At 43.6% G+C, this 16,418-nt stretch overlaps 1 protein-coding gene across 2 annotated transcripts in view; it reads right to left on the bottom strand.

The window, feature by feature from the left end:
* JAZF1 (JAZF zinc finger 1) overlaps positions 1 to 16,418 on the bottom strand; it is a 204,658-nt gene that overhangs the window by 48,806 nt on the left and 139,434 nt on the right. Inside the window, exon 1 of one of the 2 annotated variants that reach the window (XM_084858497.1) lies at positions 2,129 to 2,469. The exons of the other annotated variant lie outside the window; for it this stretch is intronic. Coding sequence (XP_084714623.1) covers positions 2,129 to 2,307 — 179 coding nt within the window. The 5' untranslated portion in view covers positions 2,308 to 2,469. Of the gene's footprint in view, positions 1 to 2,128; positions 2,470 to 16,418 lie in introns of those variants that run through there. 2 annotated transcript variants of the gene reach the window in all.

Raw genomic sequence — 16,418 nt, 5'->3', positions numbered from 1 at the left:
TTATGCTTCCTTTTGGAATTTCAGAAAAGCTAGTGAAGAATAGAACAAATTGGTAACAAATTATGGCTGCCTTTACAATGGGCAGTCTATGCCTCCCAGTAGGAAGTATAGACCATCCATCGTAAAGGCATTCCCAGTCCAAGGGAATTAAAGAAACTCATAGTTATTAATGTTACTGTACAGATGGGACCATTTTGAACTACTTGCATGTTTAAAAAGTGATGTGACAAAGCTTGGGGGATTGGAAAGTGGGTTTTTGCTGCCTGCAGTTGTTTCCCACTCGGCTGGCACAACCAAGGGTTGAGAGTTGCTGCACTGCCTTTTTATGAAAGTATCCTTCCCAGAATTACAGGCAAATCTCCAAACACATGCCTGCCAGTAGTAACCCTGGCATAAGCATGTACTGTGGAAAGGAAATGGAAAATGGATCACACAAAGAAATACTGTCAAAACCTGGCTCAGTTAGAAAAAACGTATCACTCTATTGCTTACTGAGAACTTAGCCTAGAGATGTGTTTATTTTGTAGACTTAAAGCTTTTGTGGGTGTCAATAGAGGCTCCCCCCCTTTTAAACCCCATTGCAGATTTCAGGAAAAAAAACATTGGGGGTATATGGTTTAACCCTCCCCTCCTGAAGCATGAGGATCCCAATCAGGGCCATGCATGCTTAAACTAGGATAAAAGAAGAGACACACCTCAGCTACACACTACGCAATTCACGTAATGTGTAGTTTGGCTCTTAGTTGTATGTAGTGTAGATGGAAGGAGCAATGCTATGGCCCCTAGGCAGCATCTGAGTGACCATAAGATACTTCAGACTCCTGGCTCCAAGGCTGGAAACAGTGCTCTGACCTTGGCAGGGGAAACGGAGCTCTGAACACCCTCCCCCTCACAGCCAGCATGGAAAGAACCACAGCGGCTGCTCTCGGGAACCTGACATCGGAGAAGAGGAGGAGGGGGCGTTTCGGTGGGTGGGGAGGCAAGGAGACTGGAGAGGCCAGGATACAAGCTATCCTGAGCCCTCTCTGGCCTCCTTTAGTGAAATGCCATCACTAAATGGGCAGAAAAGCCCATCTAGCAAAATATGCAGGGCGGGAGGGCTGGGAGGCAAAGAATCCTCCAACCTCCCTAGCCTCCTTCCCTCCTGCTCTGCAGAGCCCCAACTAGAAGGGCAAAAAAAGCCCCTCTAGCAAAAATGCAGACTGGGAGGAGCACGGAGGTGTAGATCGCCTCCATGCTCTTCCTGCTCTGCATAGGTTGACCATAAGCCTCCAAGTTTGGAGACTTATGATCAACGCACTAGGATTGCATCCCGAGTTAGTCACATTAATTTCAATGGGCCTACTCCTGAGTATGACTAAATCTTAATCTAACCCATTGTCATTTACATTTTCTCCAAGTGTCTGTTAGGTAGCATTTGCATTTTAATTTTAAATTTTCAAGATGCAATTATTGTTCAGCGGAGACTGGTGCCCACTGGAGCTGGTGGGATGGAGTGCAGGGTCAACACAGGCAGAGCCAACTACATCCTCCTCCTCCTCCTCATCTCCTCAGAACACAGAAAAACAGTATTTTCAATCCACAGCAGCCATCAACCCATACCACAGAAAAGGGAAACTGAGGCATGTTAACTGTCTCTAAAATCCATTGCACAGGAAAGGGAAAGTAATGCATGTTGATGTAAAGATCAGGAATCCAAAGACAAGGGTGTATATGTGTGTGTGTGTGTGTGTGTGTGTGTGTGTGTACATTTAATAAAGGTCAAAGGTCAAAACCAGCCCAAGCATTCACAATCAGAATTTTGCAAAGAAAAACAATACCCCAAGCAAAGCAACCACAATCAGATTTTTATAAAGAAAAAAATGCCCAAGCAACAAAAAAGAAAATAAAGAAATAATCAAAAGAAATGTTTAGAAATCCAAAAAGGAGATTAATTATAAAATAGCCCCCCAAATAGGAAGCATTGCTAACTACTTTCTGGCTGTTACTTTGCTGGTCAATGAGATGGATGGTTCCCAGCTAATGGCCGCTGCTCTACCAGGCGCAGATGCATGAATCATTCTCTCTCTCTCTCTCTCACACACACACACACACACATCTCACTCAGTCTAATTAATTAGATTTGTACCGCAGAAAAGTCAGCTGGACACTCATCTCGCTCTCCACTGCCCATGCTGCTGCTGCAATCATGTCAGGGGTGTATTGAATAGCCCTGGCTGTTTCCTCTCTCTGAGCTCTCGTGGGCCAATTCTTGCAGAGGGGAAGGGAGTATCCAGTGATTGGCTTGGAGCAGAACTGATTGTGCATTCCTTAACTAAGCCTCATCAGCCAGCCGGTTACAGGACCGGGGTGGGGGGGACACGGACATGCCCAAATACAGCATCCAGGCAGGTCGGCACGGCCAAAGGCCCGGCCTTCCTGCTGTCTTCTTGATTGCTGCCAGTGCCCCTTCCGTGCCTGCACTGCCCTGTTGAAACCAAAGGAGAACGGAGCATGCCCAAAGCTCCTCTCCTTTAGCACATGTGCAGAACAGACTCTGGAGGCAGAGAGCAATAGGAAGAGCTGATAACTGGGGCCAGAGGACCCAAGGTGGCGACACAGCGGGACTAGTAAAAAGGTTAACATTTTTTGTATCTGGGCCTGGTTTGATGCAGGCAGTAAGCGGGGCTCCACCCTTACCATCTTAATAAATGGATCACCTCTGTTATTGTTGCTCATTAGTAAAGTTTACCCACTTTATAGCCAGTCTTGGATGTTACAACTGTTAACCATCTATCAATGTTCAAAATGTGACATCAGCCTTCAGTATCATAAAGTTGTGTGAAACTTTAATGATCCCACTCCACACATTAAATTGTGTATTTAACTGAAAGAATACAATCCTTTCAAATGAGAACTCTAAAAACTCAGAATATGACAGACATGCAAGCAGTCAATAAAAAATCAGACATATAGGTCACTCATAAGAACATACGAGCCATGCTGGAACAGACCAAGGGTCCATCTAGTCCAGCATTCTGTTCACACAGTGGTCAACCAGCTTCCTACGGGAAACCCACAGGCAGGACATGAGAGCAACAGCACCCTCCTGCCCATGTTCCCCAGTAACGGGTGTACATAGGTATACTGTTTCTGGTACTGGAGGTAACACACAGCCAACAGGACTAGTAGCTACTGATAGACTTCTCCTCCAGGAATGTGTCTAACCCGCTTTTAAAGCCATCCAAACTGGTGGCAATCACTACATCCTGTGGTAGCAAATTCCATAGTTTAACTATGTGTTGTATGAAGAAGTACTTCCTTTTATCTGTCCTGAATCTCCCTCCAATCAACTTGATGGGATGACCCCAGGTTCTAGTATTATGAGACAGGGAGAAAAAAGTTTCCCTACCCACATTCTCCACACCATGCATAATTTTGTACACTTCTATCATGTCTCCCCTTACCCTCCTTTTTTCCAAGCTAAACAATCCCAGCTGTTGTAACTTCCCTCAGAGGGGAAATGCTCCATCCCCTTGATCATTTTAGTTGCCTTTTCCTGCACTTTTTCCAGCTCTACAATATCCATTTTTAGGTGTGGTGACCAGAACTGTACACAGTATTCCAAGTGTGATTACACCATAGATTTGTATAAAGGCAGTATGATACTGGTAGTTTTATTCTCAATTCCTTTTCTAATTATGCCTAACATGGAGTTTGCCCCCCCCTTTTGTTTACAGCAGCCACACACTCATCTACATGTTTAATAACAACAACAACAATAACAAGATGTTAGATGTTACAAGATGGGGGATACGTGGCTCAACCACACTACGAGCGAGAAGGATCTTGGAATTGTCGTCGATCACAAGCTGAATATGAGCCAACAATGTGATGTGGCTGCAAAAAAGGCAAATGCTCTTTTGGGCTGCATTCATAGAAGCATCGCTTCCAAATCCCGGGAAGTACTAGTTCCCCTCTACTCAGCACTTGTTAGGCCTCATCTGGAGTACTGTGTCCAGTTCTGGGCACCACACTTTAAGAAGGATGCAGACAAGCTGGAGAGGGTTCAAAGGAGGGCAACAAAGATGATCAGGGGACTGGAAACAAAGCCCTATGAAGAGAGACTGAAAGAACTGGGCATGTTTAGCCTTGAGAAGAGAAGACTGAGGGGAGATATGATAGCACTCTTCAAGTACTTGAAAGGTTGTCACAGAGAAGAAGGCCAGGATCTCTTCTCGATCATCCCAGAGTGCAGGACACGGAATAATGGGCTCAAGTTACAGGAAGCCAGATTCCGGCTGAACATCAGGAAAAACTTCCTGAGTGTCAGAGCAATACGGCAATGGAACCAATTACCTGGGGAGGTGGTGGGCTCTCCCACACTGGAGGCCTTTAAGACGAGGCTGGACAGCCATTTGTCAGGGATGCTCTGACTTGGATTCCTGCATTGAGCAGGGGGTTGGACTCGATGGCCTTGTAGGCCCCTTCCCACCCTACTATTCTATGATTCTAACAACACTTAACATTTGTATAGCGCTTTCAATTGTTCAAAACACTTCTCATGCATTATCTAGTTGTATTCTTTACAACAACTCTGTAAGCCAAGTCAGTATTATTATTCCCCATATGTGTATCTATGTGTGTGTGGGGGGGGGGGGGGCTGAGGCTAAGAGAGAGTGGCTTGCTTAAGGCCACCTAGGGAATTAAAAGTTAAGGTGAGAACCAGGGTCTTCCTGATTCGTAGCTCAGTTTTTTGCAACTATGCTGTACCTGCTCTGAATAAGCCTCTCTGAGTTCAATGGGGCTTATTTCCAACCAATGAGGATAGGATTGTACTCTTGCCATTTTTTTAACTTTTAAAATTTTGCTACAAGAACTCCTTGGTCTGTGAATACATGATTCCACTTAGCAATGCATCTGGTGACATCTCTCCACTCTCTTTCATTTCTCTGCTTCATTATCAACCCTACAAAATAATTTCATACAACCCCCGCTACATAACGTAACAGTTACTACAACATTTACTAGAGCAGCTTTAAAAACTTAATTCTCACCAAAAAAAAAGAAACTTTTATTAGGACTACGACTAGTTCTTCAAACAATTACGTGGCTTTTACACTGGTGCTGCCCAGTAGTACTATTGTGGGTACAATCCACTGGGAACATCTGCTACACCCACTGAAGTTAACTAATTGTAGCTACTCATGATGTCACGTGTACAGTTAAGGTGGCCAATTATGCATCAACAGAGAAAAGAGAAGAGAGATCTGCATAAAAATTGCATACGCTATGTACGTATATGTATAGATGCAAATTTAGAAATTATTCCTATAACTATAATATAAACAGAAATGCATTACATCTCACTGGAATGGGGAAGGCTGTGACCCAGCGACCATGTTGTGCCTGCTCAGTCTGCTGTCCAGGTGCTGTGGATGGGCAACTTTAAGGCCCCTACTCTCCCTTCTTATGGCTCTTGATCTTTAAGCTGGACTTGGACTGGACAGCCCCTCAAATAGAGGACTACCCTCTGGCAGCCCTTCAAATAGAGGGCAGTCCTCTAAAGTAGGGCACATGGCCATCCTACCTACCGTATTCTCAGTCCCTATATGCCTTTTTTTGGTAACACCCTTCGATACTGTGTTATTGTCAGGACATACTTGAAAGCTGGGTCTTTTTAATTAACTGAAAGCCATTTAAAAGTGCCACAAACTGTTCATGTGTGAACCTATCGAAGATAAGAGAGTTGCACTGAATTCAAAGTGCAATAGCATACTAATGTTAACAAATTAGTTCTGCTTTCAAGATGGAACACTTCTCTCTTTAATGTGTCAACTTATTACTGAGGAACTACAGTTACTGCTGGAATAGTCATACTAAATCAGCTTTTCAAAATTAATATTTTTTTTTCATTCAATCAATTATGAATAAGGTTTCAGACTCAGCTAGATGCTGAACAGACATCTCAGCACAATATTATCACCTCTCACACAAATGAGCTAAGCGTAGAGACCTGATCTTTTTGCCAATATTACATCAAATTATTAACAGCAAATATTGAAGTGAAATGATTCGTAAGTACTACTTTGCTTAATTTTGTTTCGGGCTCCACTTAATCTTTATTCATCTTTAATGAGTATTTATTGTATGACCCTGACAGCTTGCTACTGCTGTGATAAATTATCTGACTCAAGTCTGATTAAAAATGCAACCCTGAATGCTAATTATCTCAACAGACCTGCTTAATAATAGCATTTCTTGTCAATTATGGAACCACAGAATGGGTGCCAGTTGTAACATGCAACACAAGCCTGTTCTTAGAGGCAGATTTCCCATAATGCTTTATCATCTGCCACATGCACATCTACCTGTGGTGACCTCCTTATTAGTGAACTGACAAAATGATGAAGCCAGCCAGCAGCAGAACCCCAGCCACTAGACAATTATGGACTACGGTTGCAGTCAGTGGGAGATCAACAACATAAGCCTCAGTTGTGATGCCTTTTATCGCTAGTCTCAGTTGGACCTCTTGGTTTCAGTAATGAAGTCAGTACCCCACCTATATTTAATAATTTGGAGAGCAGTGGTTGAATATAGGCCATGGAGACGGACTGCCTCTATTCCCTTGATGGGAAAAAAATGTTACATTCATCAGTGCAGCTCAACACTTAAAGACATGCCTCACCCAGCTGTGTAGAATTTAAGCAATTAAGTAATACCACCCCTGCCAGCCCATCACTCACTCTTAATGATAGCCATTTTCATGTACATTACATCAGCAGCCACGGAGCTTAGTCTGCCTGAGATGACATTAACGAACAAAGGGTAGTTAACAGTTACATGGAGAAGGGTGTTTGTAGCTGTGACAGACATGTGGAAGGAGAGTGTGCAGCTCAGACTGTAAAAATAGGTAGAATTCTGGCAACTGGCTATTGTGCCTGAGCGTGCACGCACGCACACACACACACACACAGAGACATTTTCATATAGTATGTATTTTCTCCTGTGCTACATTGTCTCTCAAGGGCTTGAAAAGCAGGCTAAGCAGTGACCCTGAGCTTTTGCCCTCCTCCCTAGTGTATACCCCCCTTCATGGATCACTGCCTTGTTGTGGCGAAGGGGCTTGCGTAACTCAGTGAAGCCATAAGCTATGCCGTGCAGGGCCACTCAAGATGGACAGGTCATGGCGGAGAGTTCGGACAAAATGTGGTCCACTGGAGAAGGAAATGGCAACCCACTCCAGTATTCCTGCCAAGAAAACCCCATGGAATGTATCACAAGGCTAAAAGATATGACGCCAGAAGATGAGCCCCTCAGGTCAGAAGGTGTCCAATATACTACTGGGGAAGAGCAGAGGGTATTTCCAAGTAGCGCCAGAAAGAGTGAAGCGGCTGGGCCAAAGCCGAGAAAGAGTGAAGCGTGTGAAAGATGTGGAGAAGATATGAAGAAGATGTGAAGCACATCTCAGCTGTGGATGTGTCTGGTGGTGAAAAGAAAATCCGATGCTGTAAAGAACAAAATTGTTTAGGAACCTGGACTGTAAGATTAATGAATCAAGGTAAGCTGGAGGTGGTCAAACATGAGATGGCAAGATTGAACATCGACATCTTCGGAATCAGCAAACTAAAATGGACAAGCATGGGCGAATTTAATTCAGGTGACCATTATATCTACTACTGTGGGCAAGAATCTCTTAGAAGAAATGGAGTAGCACTCATAGTCAATAAAAGGGTGGGAAAAGCAGTACTGGGGTACAATCTCAAAAACAATAGAATGATCTCAGTACGAATCCAAGGCAAACCATTCAACATCACAGTAATTCAAGTCTATGCGCCCTCAACCACTGAGGCCGAGGATGCTGAGGTTGATCAGTTCTATGAAGACCTACAACACTTTCTAGAACTAACACCAAAAAAAGTTGTCCTCTTCATCATAGGGGATTGCAATGCTAAAGCAGGAAGCCAAGAAATAACCGGGATAACAGGCAAGCATGGCCTTGGTGTACAAAATGAAGCAGGACAAAGGCTAATAGAGTTTTGCCAAGAGAACACACTGATCATAGCAAACACTCTTTTCCAACAGCACAAGAGGCGACTCTACACATAGACATCACCAGATGGTCAATATCGAAATCAGATTGATTGTGTCCTTTGCAGCCAAAGATAGAGAAGCTCCATACAGTCAGTAAAAACAAGACCTGGAGCTGACTGTGGCTCAGATCATGAGCTGCTTCTTGCAAAATTTCAGCTTAAATTGAAGAACGTAGGGAAAACCACTAAACCATTCAGGTATGACTAAATCATATCCCTTATGAATATGCAGTGGAGGTGACAAATAGATTTAAGGGATTAGACCTGACAGACAGAGGTCTGTAACATTGTTCAGGAGGTAGCAACTAAATCCATTCCAAAGAAAAAGAAATGCAAGAAAGCAAAGTGGCTATCTGATGAAGCTTTACAAAGTAGCTGAGGAAAGAAGGGAAGTGAAAAGGAAGGGAGAAAGGGGAAGATATATCCAACTGAATGCAGAGTTCCAGAGAATAGCAAGGAGAGACAAGAAGGCCTTCTTAAATGAACAATGCAAAGAAATTGAGGAAAACAATAGAATGGGAAAGACTAGAGATCTTTTCAAGAAAATCGGAGATCTCAAGGGAACATTTTATGCAAAGACGGGCATGATAAAGGACAAAGAAGGCAAGGACCTCACAGAAGCAGATGAGATTAAGAAGAGGTGTAAAGAATTACACAGAAGAACTATACAGGAAAGATCTGAATGTCCCTGATAGCCATGATAGTGCCGTCACTGAACTTGAGCCGGACATCCTAGAGAGTGAAGTCAAGTGGGCCTTAGGAAGCATTACTAACAACAAAGCTGGCGGATATGACAGTCTTCCAGCTGAGCTATTTAAAATGCTAAAAGATGCTGCTGCTAAAGTGCTGCACTCAATATGCCAACAAATTTGGAACACTCAACAGTGGCCACAAGACTGGAAAAGGTCAGTTTACATTCCAATCCCAAAGAAGGGCAATGCTAAAGAGTGTTCAAACTACCGTACAAGTGTGCTCATTTCACATGCCAGCAAGGTTATGCTCAAAATCCTACAAGCTAGGCTTCAGCAGTATGTGAACCAAGAACTACCGGAAGTACAAGCTGGGTTCCAAAGAGGCAGAGGAACTAGAGATCAAATCGCCAACATTCGCTGGATCATGGAGAAAGCAAGAGAATTCCAGAAAAACGTCTATTACTGCTTCATTGACTATGCTAAAGCCTTTGATTGTGTGGATCACAACAAACTCTGGCAAATTCTTAAAGAGATGAGAGTACCAGACCACCTTACCTGTCTCCTGAGAAACCTGTACGAGGGTCAAGAAGCAACAGTAAGAACCAGACATGGAACAACCGATTGGTTCAAAATTGGGAAAGGAGTACGACAAGGCTACATATTGTTGCCCTGCTTATTTAACTTATATGCAGAGTACATCATGAGAAACGCCGGGTTGGATGACTCACAGGTCGGAATTAAGATTGCCAGGAGAATTATAAACAACCTCAGGTACACAGATGATACTACCCCAATGGCAGAAAGCGAAGAGGATCTAAAGAGCCTCTTGTTGAGGGTGAAAGTAGAGAGTGCAAAAGCTGGTTTGAAACTCAACATTAAAAAAACTAAGATCATGGCATCTGGCCCCATCACTTCCTGGCATATAAGAAGAGCTCCAGCCTTTCTTCTAAGGGGCTTAAGGTGGCACCCATAATTCTCTTCTCCCTCCCCTCTTATCAACACAACAAAAATCCTGTGAGGTAGGTTAGGTTGAAAGATCGTGACTGCCCCAAGATCACCCAGTGAGTTTCATGGCTGAGTGGGTCTCCCCCAGTTTGAACTTGGGTCTCCCCTAGTCAAAGTCCAACAGTCTAACTGCTCAGTCACACTGCTTTCAACATCCTGTTTCCCAGGGTCCAGCTAGATGTTCCCAGGAAGTAGGGCATGAAGGGAGTAGCCCTCACCTGCTGTTGCTGTCCCACCCTTGCATTGTCACTGATAAGCCCATTACTCTGTAGACCTCTCCTTATTCTTCCCTCCATGTGTTCAGTCAACACACAGAAGTAAGTGGGATATTGACAGTTGGTCTCACTCCCAACCTGTATGTACCATTGGGTCGAAGTTCCAAACAGGTCCTATGTCTCTGCAACTATATGGGCAATTGGGTACCATGATTGCACCAGGGCTCCCAATCATATATACAGGCCCTACACACATCATCATCATTAAATAGGCTGCTCCATAACAGAGTTATAGGGCCTGTTCTCACCTTTGGCCCATAGTTACTGTGGCCATGTGTCCTCTTTCACATAGGACAGTCCTCTATTTGAAGGGCTGACTGTCCTCCCTTTGAAGGCATCCTCTGTTTCAGGGGTTATCCAGTTCTAGTTTAAAGATGGTTCTTTAAGAAGGGAAAGGAGGAAGCCTTGAGGTTGCTCAACAATAGTAAGTACCTGGACAGCAGACTGAACAGGCATACACACAGGGTATCTGGGTTTGGATCCAGACTTACGAGTAAATCCACTGAAGCCAATGGGACTTAAGTCTCATTGATCTCAACGAGTCTACTTTAAGTCTGGATCCAGCCCTTGGTCACCTGCACCATGGTGAGATGTACTGTATTTCTATTTAAAATATAATACTTATTTCTAAATTTGCATCTATACATGTAAACTAGCATATGCAAATCCATGTCATCTTTTGCTCTCTGGTGATATTTCCAGTTTTTTGGTGATACTTAAGCAGCCGTCCTAACCACGACATGAAGGGTGACAGCTGCACACAGATCAGGGGATGGAGCTAGTAAACACAATCCTATACATATTGCTTCTTTATGTGGAGGGAAGTATGAGAAAAGAGAATTAGCTCAAGAAAACAGAATTGATTCAGGATTTCAGTTGCTTTCCAATATATACTATACCTTTTAAAATGGGCCAACTAATACCAGAGAAAGATTTTTAGCTCAAATGTGACAGCTCCATAAAATAAAGGTGAGAAGATTCAGCCCACATTCCAAACTCAAGAACTGACATTTCAGGATCATGTTATTTCTTTTAAAATAAAATGAGCCTAATGTAATGACCTGATCTTTGTGCCAATAGTATGTCACATTAATATGGCAAATACCGAAATCAAATGTTTCTGAAGTTCTACATGGCCTAATTTTGCATTCAGGTTGCACTTAACCTTATCATTTTTTCCACAAATGTCCATTGTCTCTCTATAAAGCCAAGTTTCTGGCTATTCTGTGATAACTTCTAATAATTTCTTGTGTGGAAATATTAACTTTTATGTCTGCTAGCTTTTGAAGAAAGCCCAGGAGTGTGGAACCTGGGGCGGCAGTGAGAGGGAAAACTGGAGGAAATCAAGCAGAGGCCCTCTACCATCACAAGAGGATAGAATTCTTATTCATGGTACACATCAGCAGTTGTAAACATATATAGGCCCAGTAAAGGAAAACACATTTCATACTTCAGTGCATGCAGAAGGGAGGGGACACATCATTCTGTCATCATGTCTTGTGAACATAGAGCACAGAACTGGATTCTGGAGAAATGTCACTTTGTACAAAAAAGACCCAAAGAACAGCCCTCCTGTCCCATGAAACCTTCTTCACCATCCCTCACTCTGGCAAATACTGCACATTATCCAATCAGATTGTAGCTCTAACATATATTACATGGTGCTGGCATACAGGATCTCATAGCATTAGTGACAGGATTCCCCGGAAAACCTGTTGTGCCAGCTAACACTATTGGTGTTGTGCTAGAGGTGTCTTATGCAAACACAGCATAATTTATGTTAGTGCTAGTGCCTAATTGGATACTGCCCACTCTTTCCCCCTTCCTTTATTTACCTGGCTAGTGATGGCAGGAGCCCTAGCATGGTGGCCTTTGGCATTTGTTATCTTTCCAATGGCTACTGCTATTTTGTCATTGCAGTTGCCCTTGAGAAAACCACGAAAGACGGGAATGGCCACAGCTCAGTAACAGAGCATACAAAAGGTCCAAGGTTCAACTGTGTCATCTCCAAGCTCTTGTCTGAAACCCTGGGGAGTCACTGCAGACCAGAGGTGGGCAGAAGGTAGATGTGGATCTACTGGTAAATCTCTGGGTGATTTACAACAGCAAGGATTTTTGACAGCCAATTATTTAACACTAGTAGCAACCAAATTATGACACTCCCTGCCCCCGTAAAGTGTATTTCTGAAGTGAAAACCTGCCATAACAAGGAGTGCATTTTTGTGCGGAAGGACTGCGAACTGTGTTCAGCTTTGGTATCCTACTCAAACCAAATTCCTGGGGTCAGAATTCTTTAAGTGTAAGTGTATGCCTTGTTGGTCGGATTCTAGAAAAAAACAAAGAAAGTAGATCCTGTATGTCTGCCCACCCAGTGGTCTGATTTGTATAAGGAAACTTCTGATGTTCCTAGAAAGCATTGCCACCACTGGCCAGGTAAGAAAAGAGAAGGGGCAGAGGTGTTTTAGGGAGTGTGGGTCATTTTCTGATTCTCAGACCAGATTAATCCAAGAGTTTGGGATTTTTTTTTAGTTTTCTGAAACTTGACTACATATGTCTGAAGCTATTCTCCTGTTTAAGGTGACAATAAACCTGGTGTGCATGTCCTTCTACATCTGCCTTCCCCACCTGGTGCCTTCCATGTCTTGGACTTGTTATGAAGCTGTCCTCTTTTGAATGAACAGTACTGACTCCATTTTGAGACAAAGCTAATAAGGCAGGTGTCCTCATCCCCAGCTTCAGTAAAGGCAGGAAAAAGGCACAGGAAAGGGGTTGAGAGCGGGCACCACATGCAAAACTAGATCAAGCTATTCAGTTTCTAACGGACTTCCTAAAATGGTGGGGGTAAAAATTGAGCAAAACATGAATGTGCTGAGTACCTAGAGTGATATCTGGTAAAGTACCTAGTCAACAACCTGCAGTGCTCTTACTGTTGCACTCCAACCCTGACACGTGACATTAACACAGTCATTAGCATGGAAGGTCATCCTTTGTTAACAGGATGGGGATAACAGGAAAGACTTTTGTTTCCATCAAGTACAGCCATCATCCCCAAGCACCCTCCTTTGTCATAAGGGATGAAGGGCCTGCACAGTCTTTGTCCCATAGCAAGTAGCACCATTTCCAGTGCTTGTGAGTGTTGTCTAATGTCATAGCTTTTCTCTGAACTGTATAAGAGCCCTCAAGTTTGGACAGTCAGAGTTCCCTCCTCCCTGAGGCATGGGGCCTTGCTGCAAAAATCACTAGGTGACTTCCCTCCCTCCCTCCCAGGGGTAAGGTGCCACGCTGCTGCTGAAATCACTCAGAGTCTCTCCTCCCAGAGGAAAGGCTCCATGCTGAAATTGCTGAAGGACTAGTCTCCTACCCGCTGAAATCTCTAGGCTCCTTGCTTGCCATCATTGGGTGCCTTGCCTCCCATAGTTGAGATTTCCTGTTTTCCTTCCTCTTCATCTGAGACCAGGAGTTGCAACACTTTCTGGTTCTTGTCTGCAGGAAAATACTTCCGCTCAGGGAAAGGTATAGTGCTGTTGGAGTTTTATAGTACAAATTGTAGCCTCCACCACCTCCCTCTGTGTGTGTGTGTGTGTGTGTGTGTGTGGTGTGTGTGTGTGTGTGTGTGTGCGCATGCCTCAAGCCTCAGGAAGGCTCCTTCCCATGGTAATGAAAACGACTTCTAGGCCTGGAGCTCAGCTTGGCCAAGAATGAAGCTAATTTCCCCATCAAGGAATAACTCAGTGAAGTGATATAAGTGCTAAGAAATCCATTTGCTCAGCTAATTCCTCTCAGATCAGCTAGTTGATTTGAATCTCGTAAACCTCAATAAATGTGCCATTGTGGTGTTATCTTCTTCAACAGTATCTGAGTGTGAATCTCTTTGGGTGTGAATCACCCTCTTAGCCACAGAGGCTCTATCTGCCAATGTCTAAGGATTCCTTACAAGCAGGTGTGTGAATTTAATTGGAATATGTGCAAGTTCGTACACTGGTCTAACAAGAGCGCACCACCTAACAGACATCAACTACCATCAGCCCAAGCCAGCGTGGCTAATGGTCAGGAATTCTGGCAGTTATTGTCCAAAACATCTGGAGGGCACTTGGTTGGGGAAGACTGCCTTGCAAAGTAGACCAATTATTTTACTTTGAAAAGATTAATAACACTGTGAGAAACTTTGATCCTTTATTGCAATCATTGAATCACAGGTCGGAATTAAGATTGCCGGGAGAATTATCAACAACCTCAGATATGCAGACGATACCACCCATATGGGTACCACCAATGGCAGAAAGCAAAGAGGATCTAAAGAGCCTCTTGTTGAGGGTGAAAGTGGAGAGTGCAAAAGCTGGTTTGAAAGTCAACATTAAAAAAACTAAGATCATGGCATCTGGCCCCATCACTTCCTGGCATATAGAAGGGGAAGAAATGGAAGCAGTGACAGATGTTATTTTCTTGGGCTCCAAGATCACCGCAGACGGTGACTGTAGCCATGAAATTAAAAGACGCTTGCTCCTTGGGAGGAAAGCTATGGCAAACCTAGACAGCATAGTAAGAAGCAGAGACATCACCTTGCCGACAAAGGTCCGTATAATCAAAGCTATGGTTTTCCCAGTAGTAACGTATGGCTGTGAGAGCTGGACTATAAGGAAGGCTGAGCACTGAAGAATTGATCCTTTCGAACTGTGGTGCTGAAGAAGACTCTTATGGACTGCAAGGAGGTCAAATCAGTCCATCCTAAAGGAAATCAACCCTGACTGCTCATTGGAAGGACAGATACTGAAGCTGAAGGTCAAATATTTTGGCCACCTAATGCGAAGAGAAAACTCCCTGGAAAAGACCCTGATGCTGGGAAAGATTGAAGGCAAAAGGAGAAGGGGACGGCAGAGAATGAGATGGCTAGATAGCATCACCGATGCAATGAATATGAACTTGAGCACACCCCGGGACAGTGCGGAGGACAGGAAGGCCTGGCATGCTATGGTCCATGGGATCACGAAGAGTCGGACACGACTTAACGACTGAACAACAATAAGTAGTTATTTTAAAAATGCTTTAAAATGGCCTTGTTTCTTTCCAAATAAACAATTTAATGCAACTAGCTCTTGTAGGTTCAAAACAGTGAAATCTGAATAAGCAGTTTTAAAAGTCCCAATGGACTTGTAATATAGTAAGAGCGAAGAATTCCAAGCACTCGCGACAGGAATGGAAAAGATTTCCGAATTCTGAATTACATAGCACTGCACAGCTCTTCTTTAGTAATGGTGTGCAAAGTTTCCTTTATCCTCAGCAATGAACTGCAAACGCCACCCATATCCATATATTCAAACTGATTTGGGGTGTAATTGTCCAATGCCATCAATACTGATGTAACTCCATTGCAACTTATAGTAACAGAAATTTCAGAAACAGAGATTGTGACTGAAGTTATTACAATATTTATTCAGAAGGTCAGATTCCCCTTGCAGACAGCAACTGCAAGCCCAGTGCAGAGTTATTGGCCCAGTTCACACGTAACAACTAACTCTGCATTGTTGAAGGACAAGCAACCCAGAGTTTGAACCCATGGTTTGCTGTTGGTTTAAAATGTTGGGTTGTTTGTCCCTGAAGAACCTAGACTTCAGGGTTTGCACATTGCATTAAACAACCTAGGAACGGGTGTTTCCTGGGTTGTTTATGAAAGCAGATACTAAGTGGAAGTGGTGAGCACACAGGAGGCAGCACACTCATTTGCTCTGGTGTAGCCCTGCCAATTCATGGGTTTAACAACCCATGAATTGGTGTTACGTGTGAACCAGGTCACAGTCACAAGTGCCTCTGAGATCAACATGACTCATGTGTGCCATTGGGCATTGGATTGCAGCTAGATTGACCCTGATCTTCAGCTCTGTGTTTGCTCCAGTGCAAGCACAGAACTCACTTGAGACTTTGCCTCCCAGCCATTTCAAAAGAAGGGTCACCTTTGGACAGAGCATTTCTGTGCAAGCCATTGCATTGGAGATCCCTGCCTACAAGAAACTGGATATGACTATTCTTCTTTATTCATAAAATGGCCAGCAAGCTATTGACATCACACACTGAAATCTGTACAATGTAAACCATGGGACTTTTCTTGATGAACAGATATATTTAGGGTGTACGAAATCTTCAGAGAACATCTAGACTCAATATAAAACCCACAAACTTTGTTAGGGTAACATTTTTGTTTGAGGGTGGCATTTTTAGAAGCACTTTGGAGCACCTTCTGGTTAAACTCATGGGGCTTACTTGGAGGCTGCTGTATTGGTTTCATAATTACTGTGGTCCCATTGACCCTCATCTCTAGCAACCAAGAAAGTAGCCTATTAGCAGGCCAGTCAACAGTTCTCCCCTAGACTACAAAGATG

This window comes from Heloderma suspectum, chromosome 5 (genome assembly GCF_057233095.1).
Source record: "Heloderma suspectum isolate Gila_16-S chromosome 5, 16-S_ref, whole genome shotgun sequence".
In the NCBI taxonomy this organism is placed as follows: Eukaryota; Metazoa; Chordata; class Lepidosauria; order Squamata; family Helodermatidae; genus Heloderma; species Heloderma suspectum.
The sequence above is the reverse complement of the archived record's forward strand: the minus strand, read 5'-3'. Positions and strand labels throughout refer to the sequence as shown.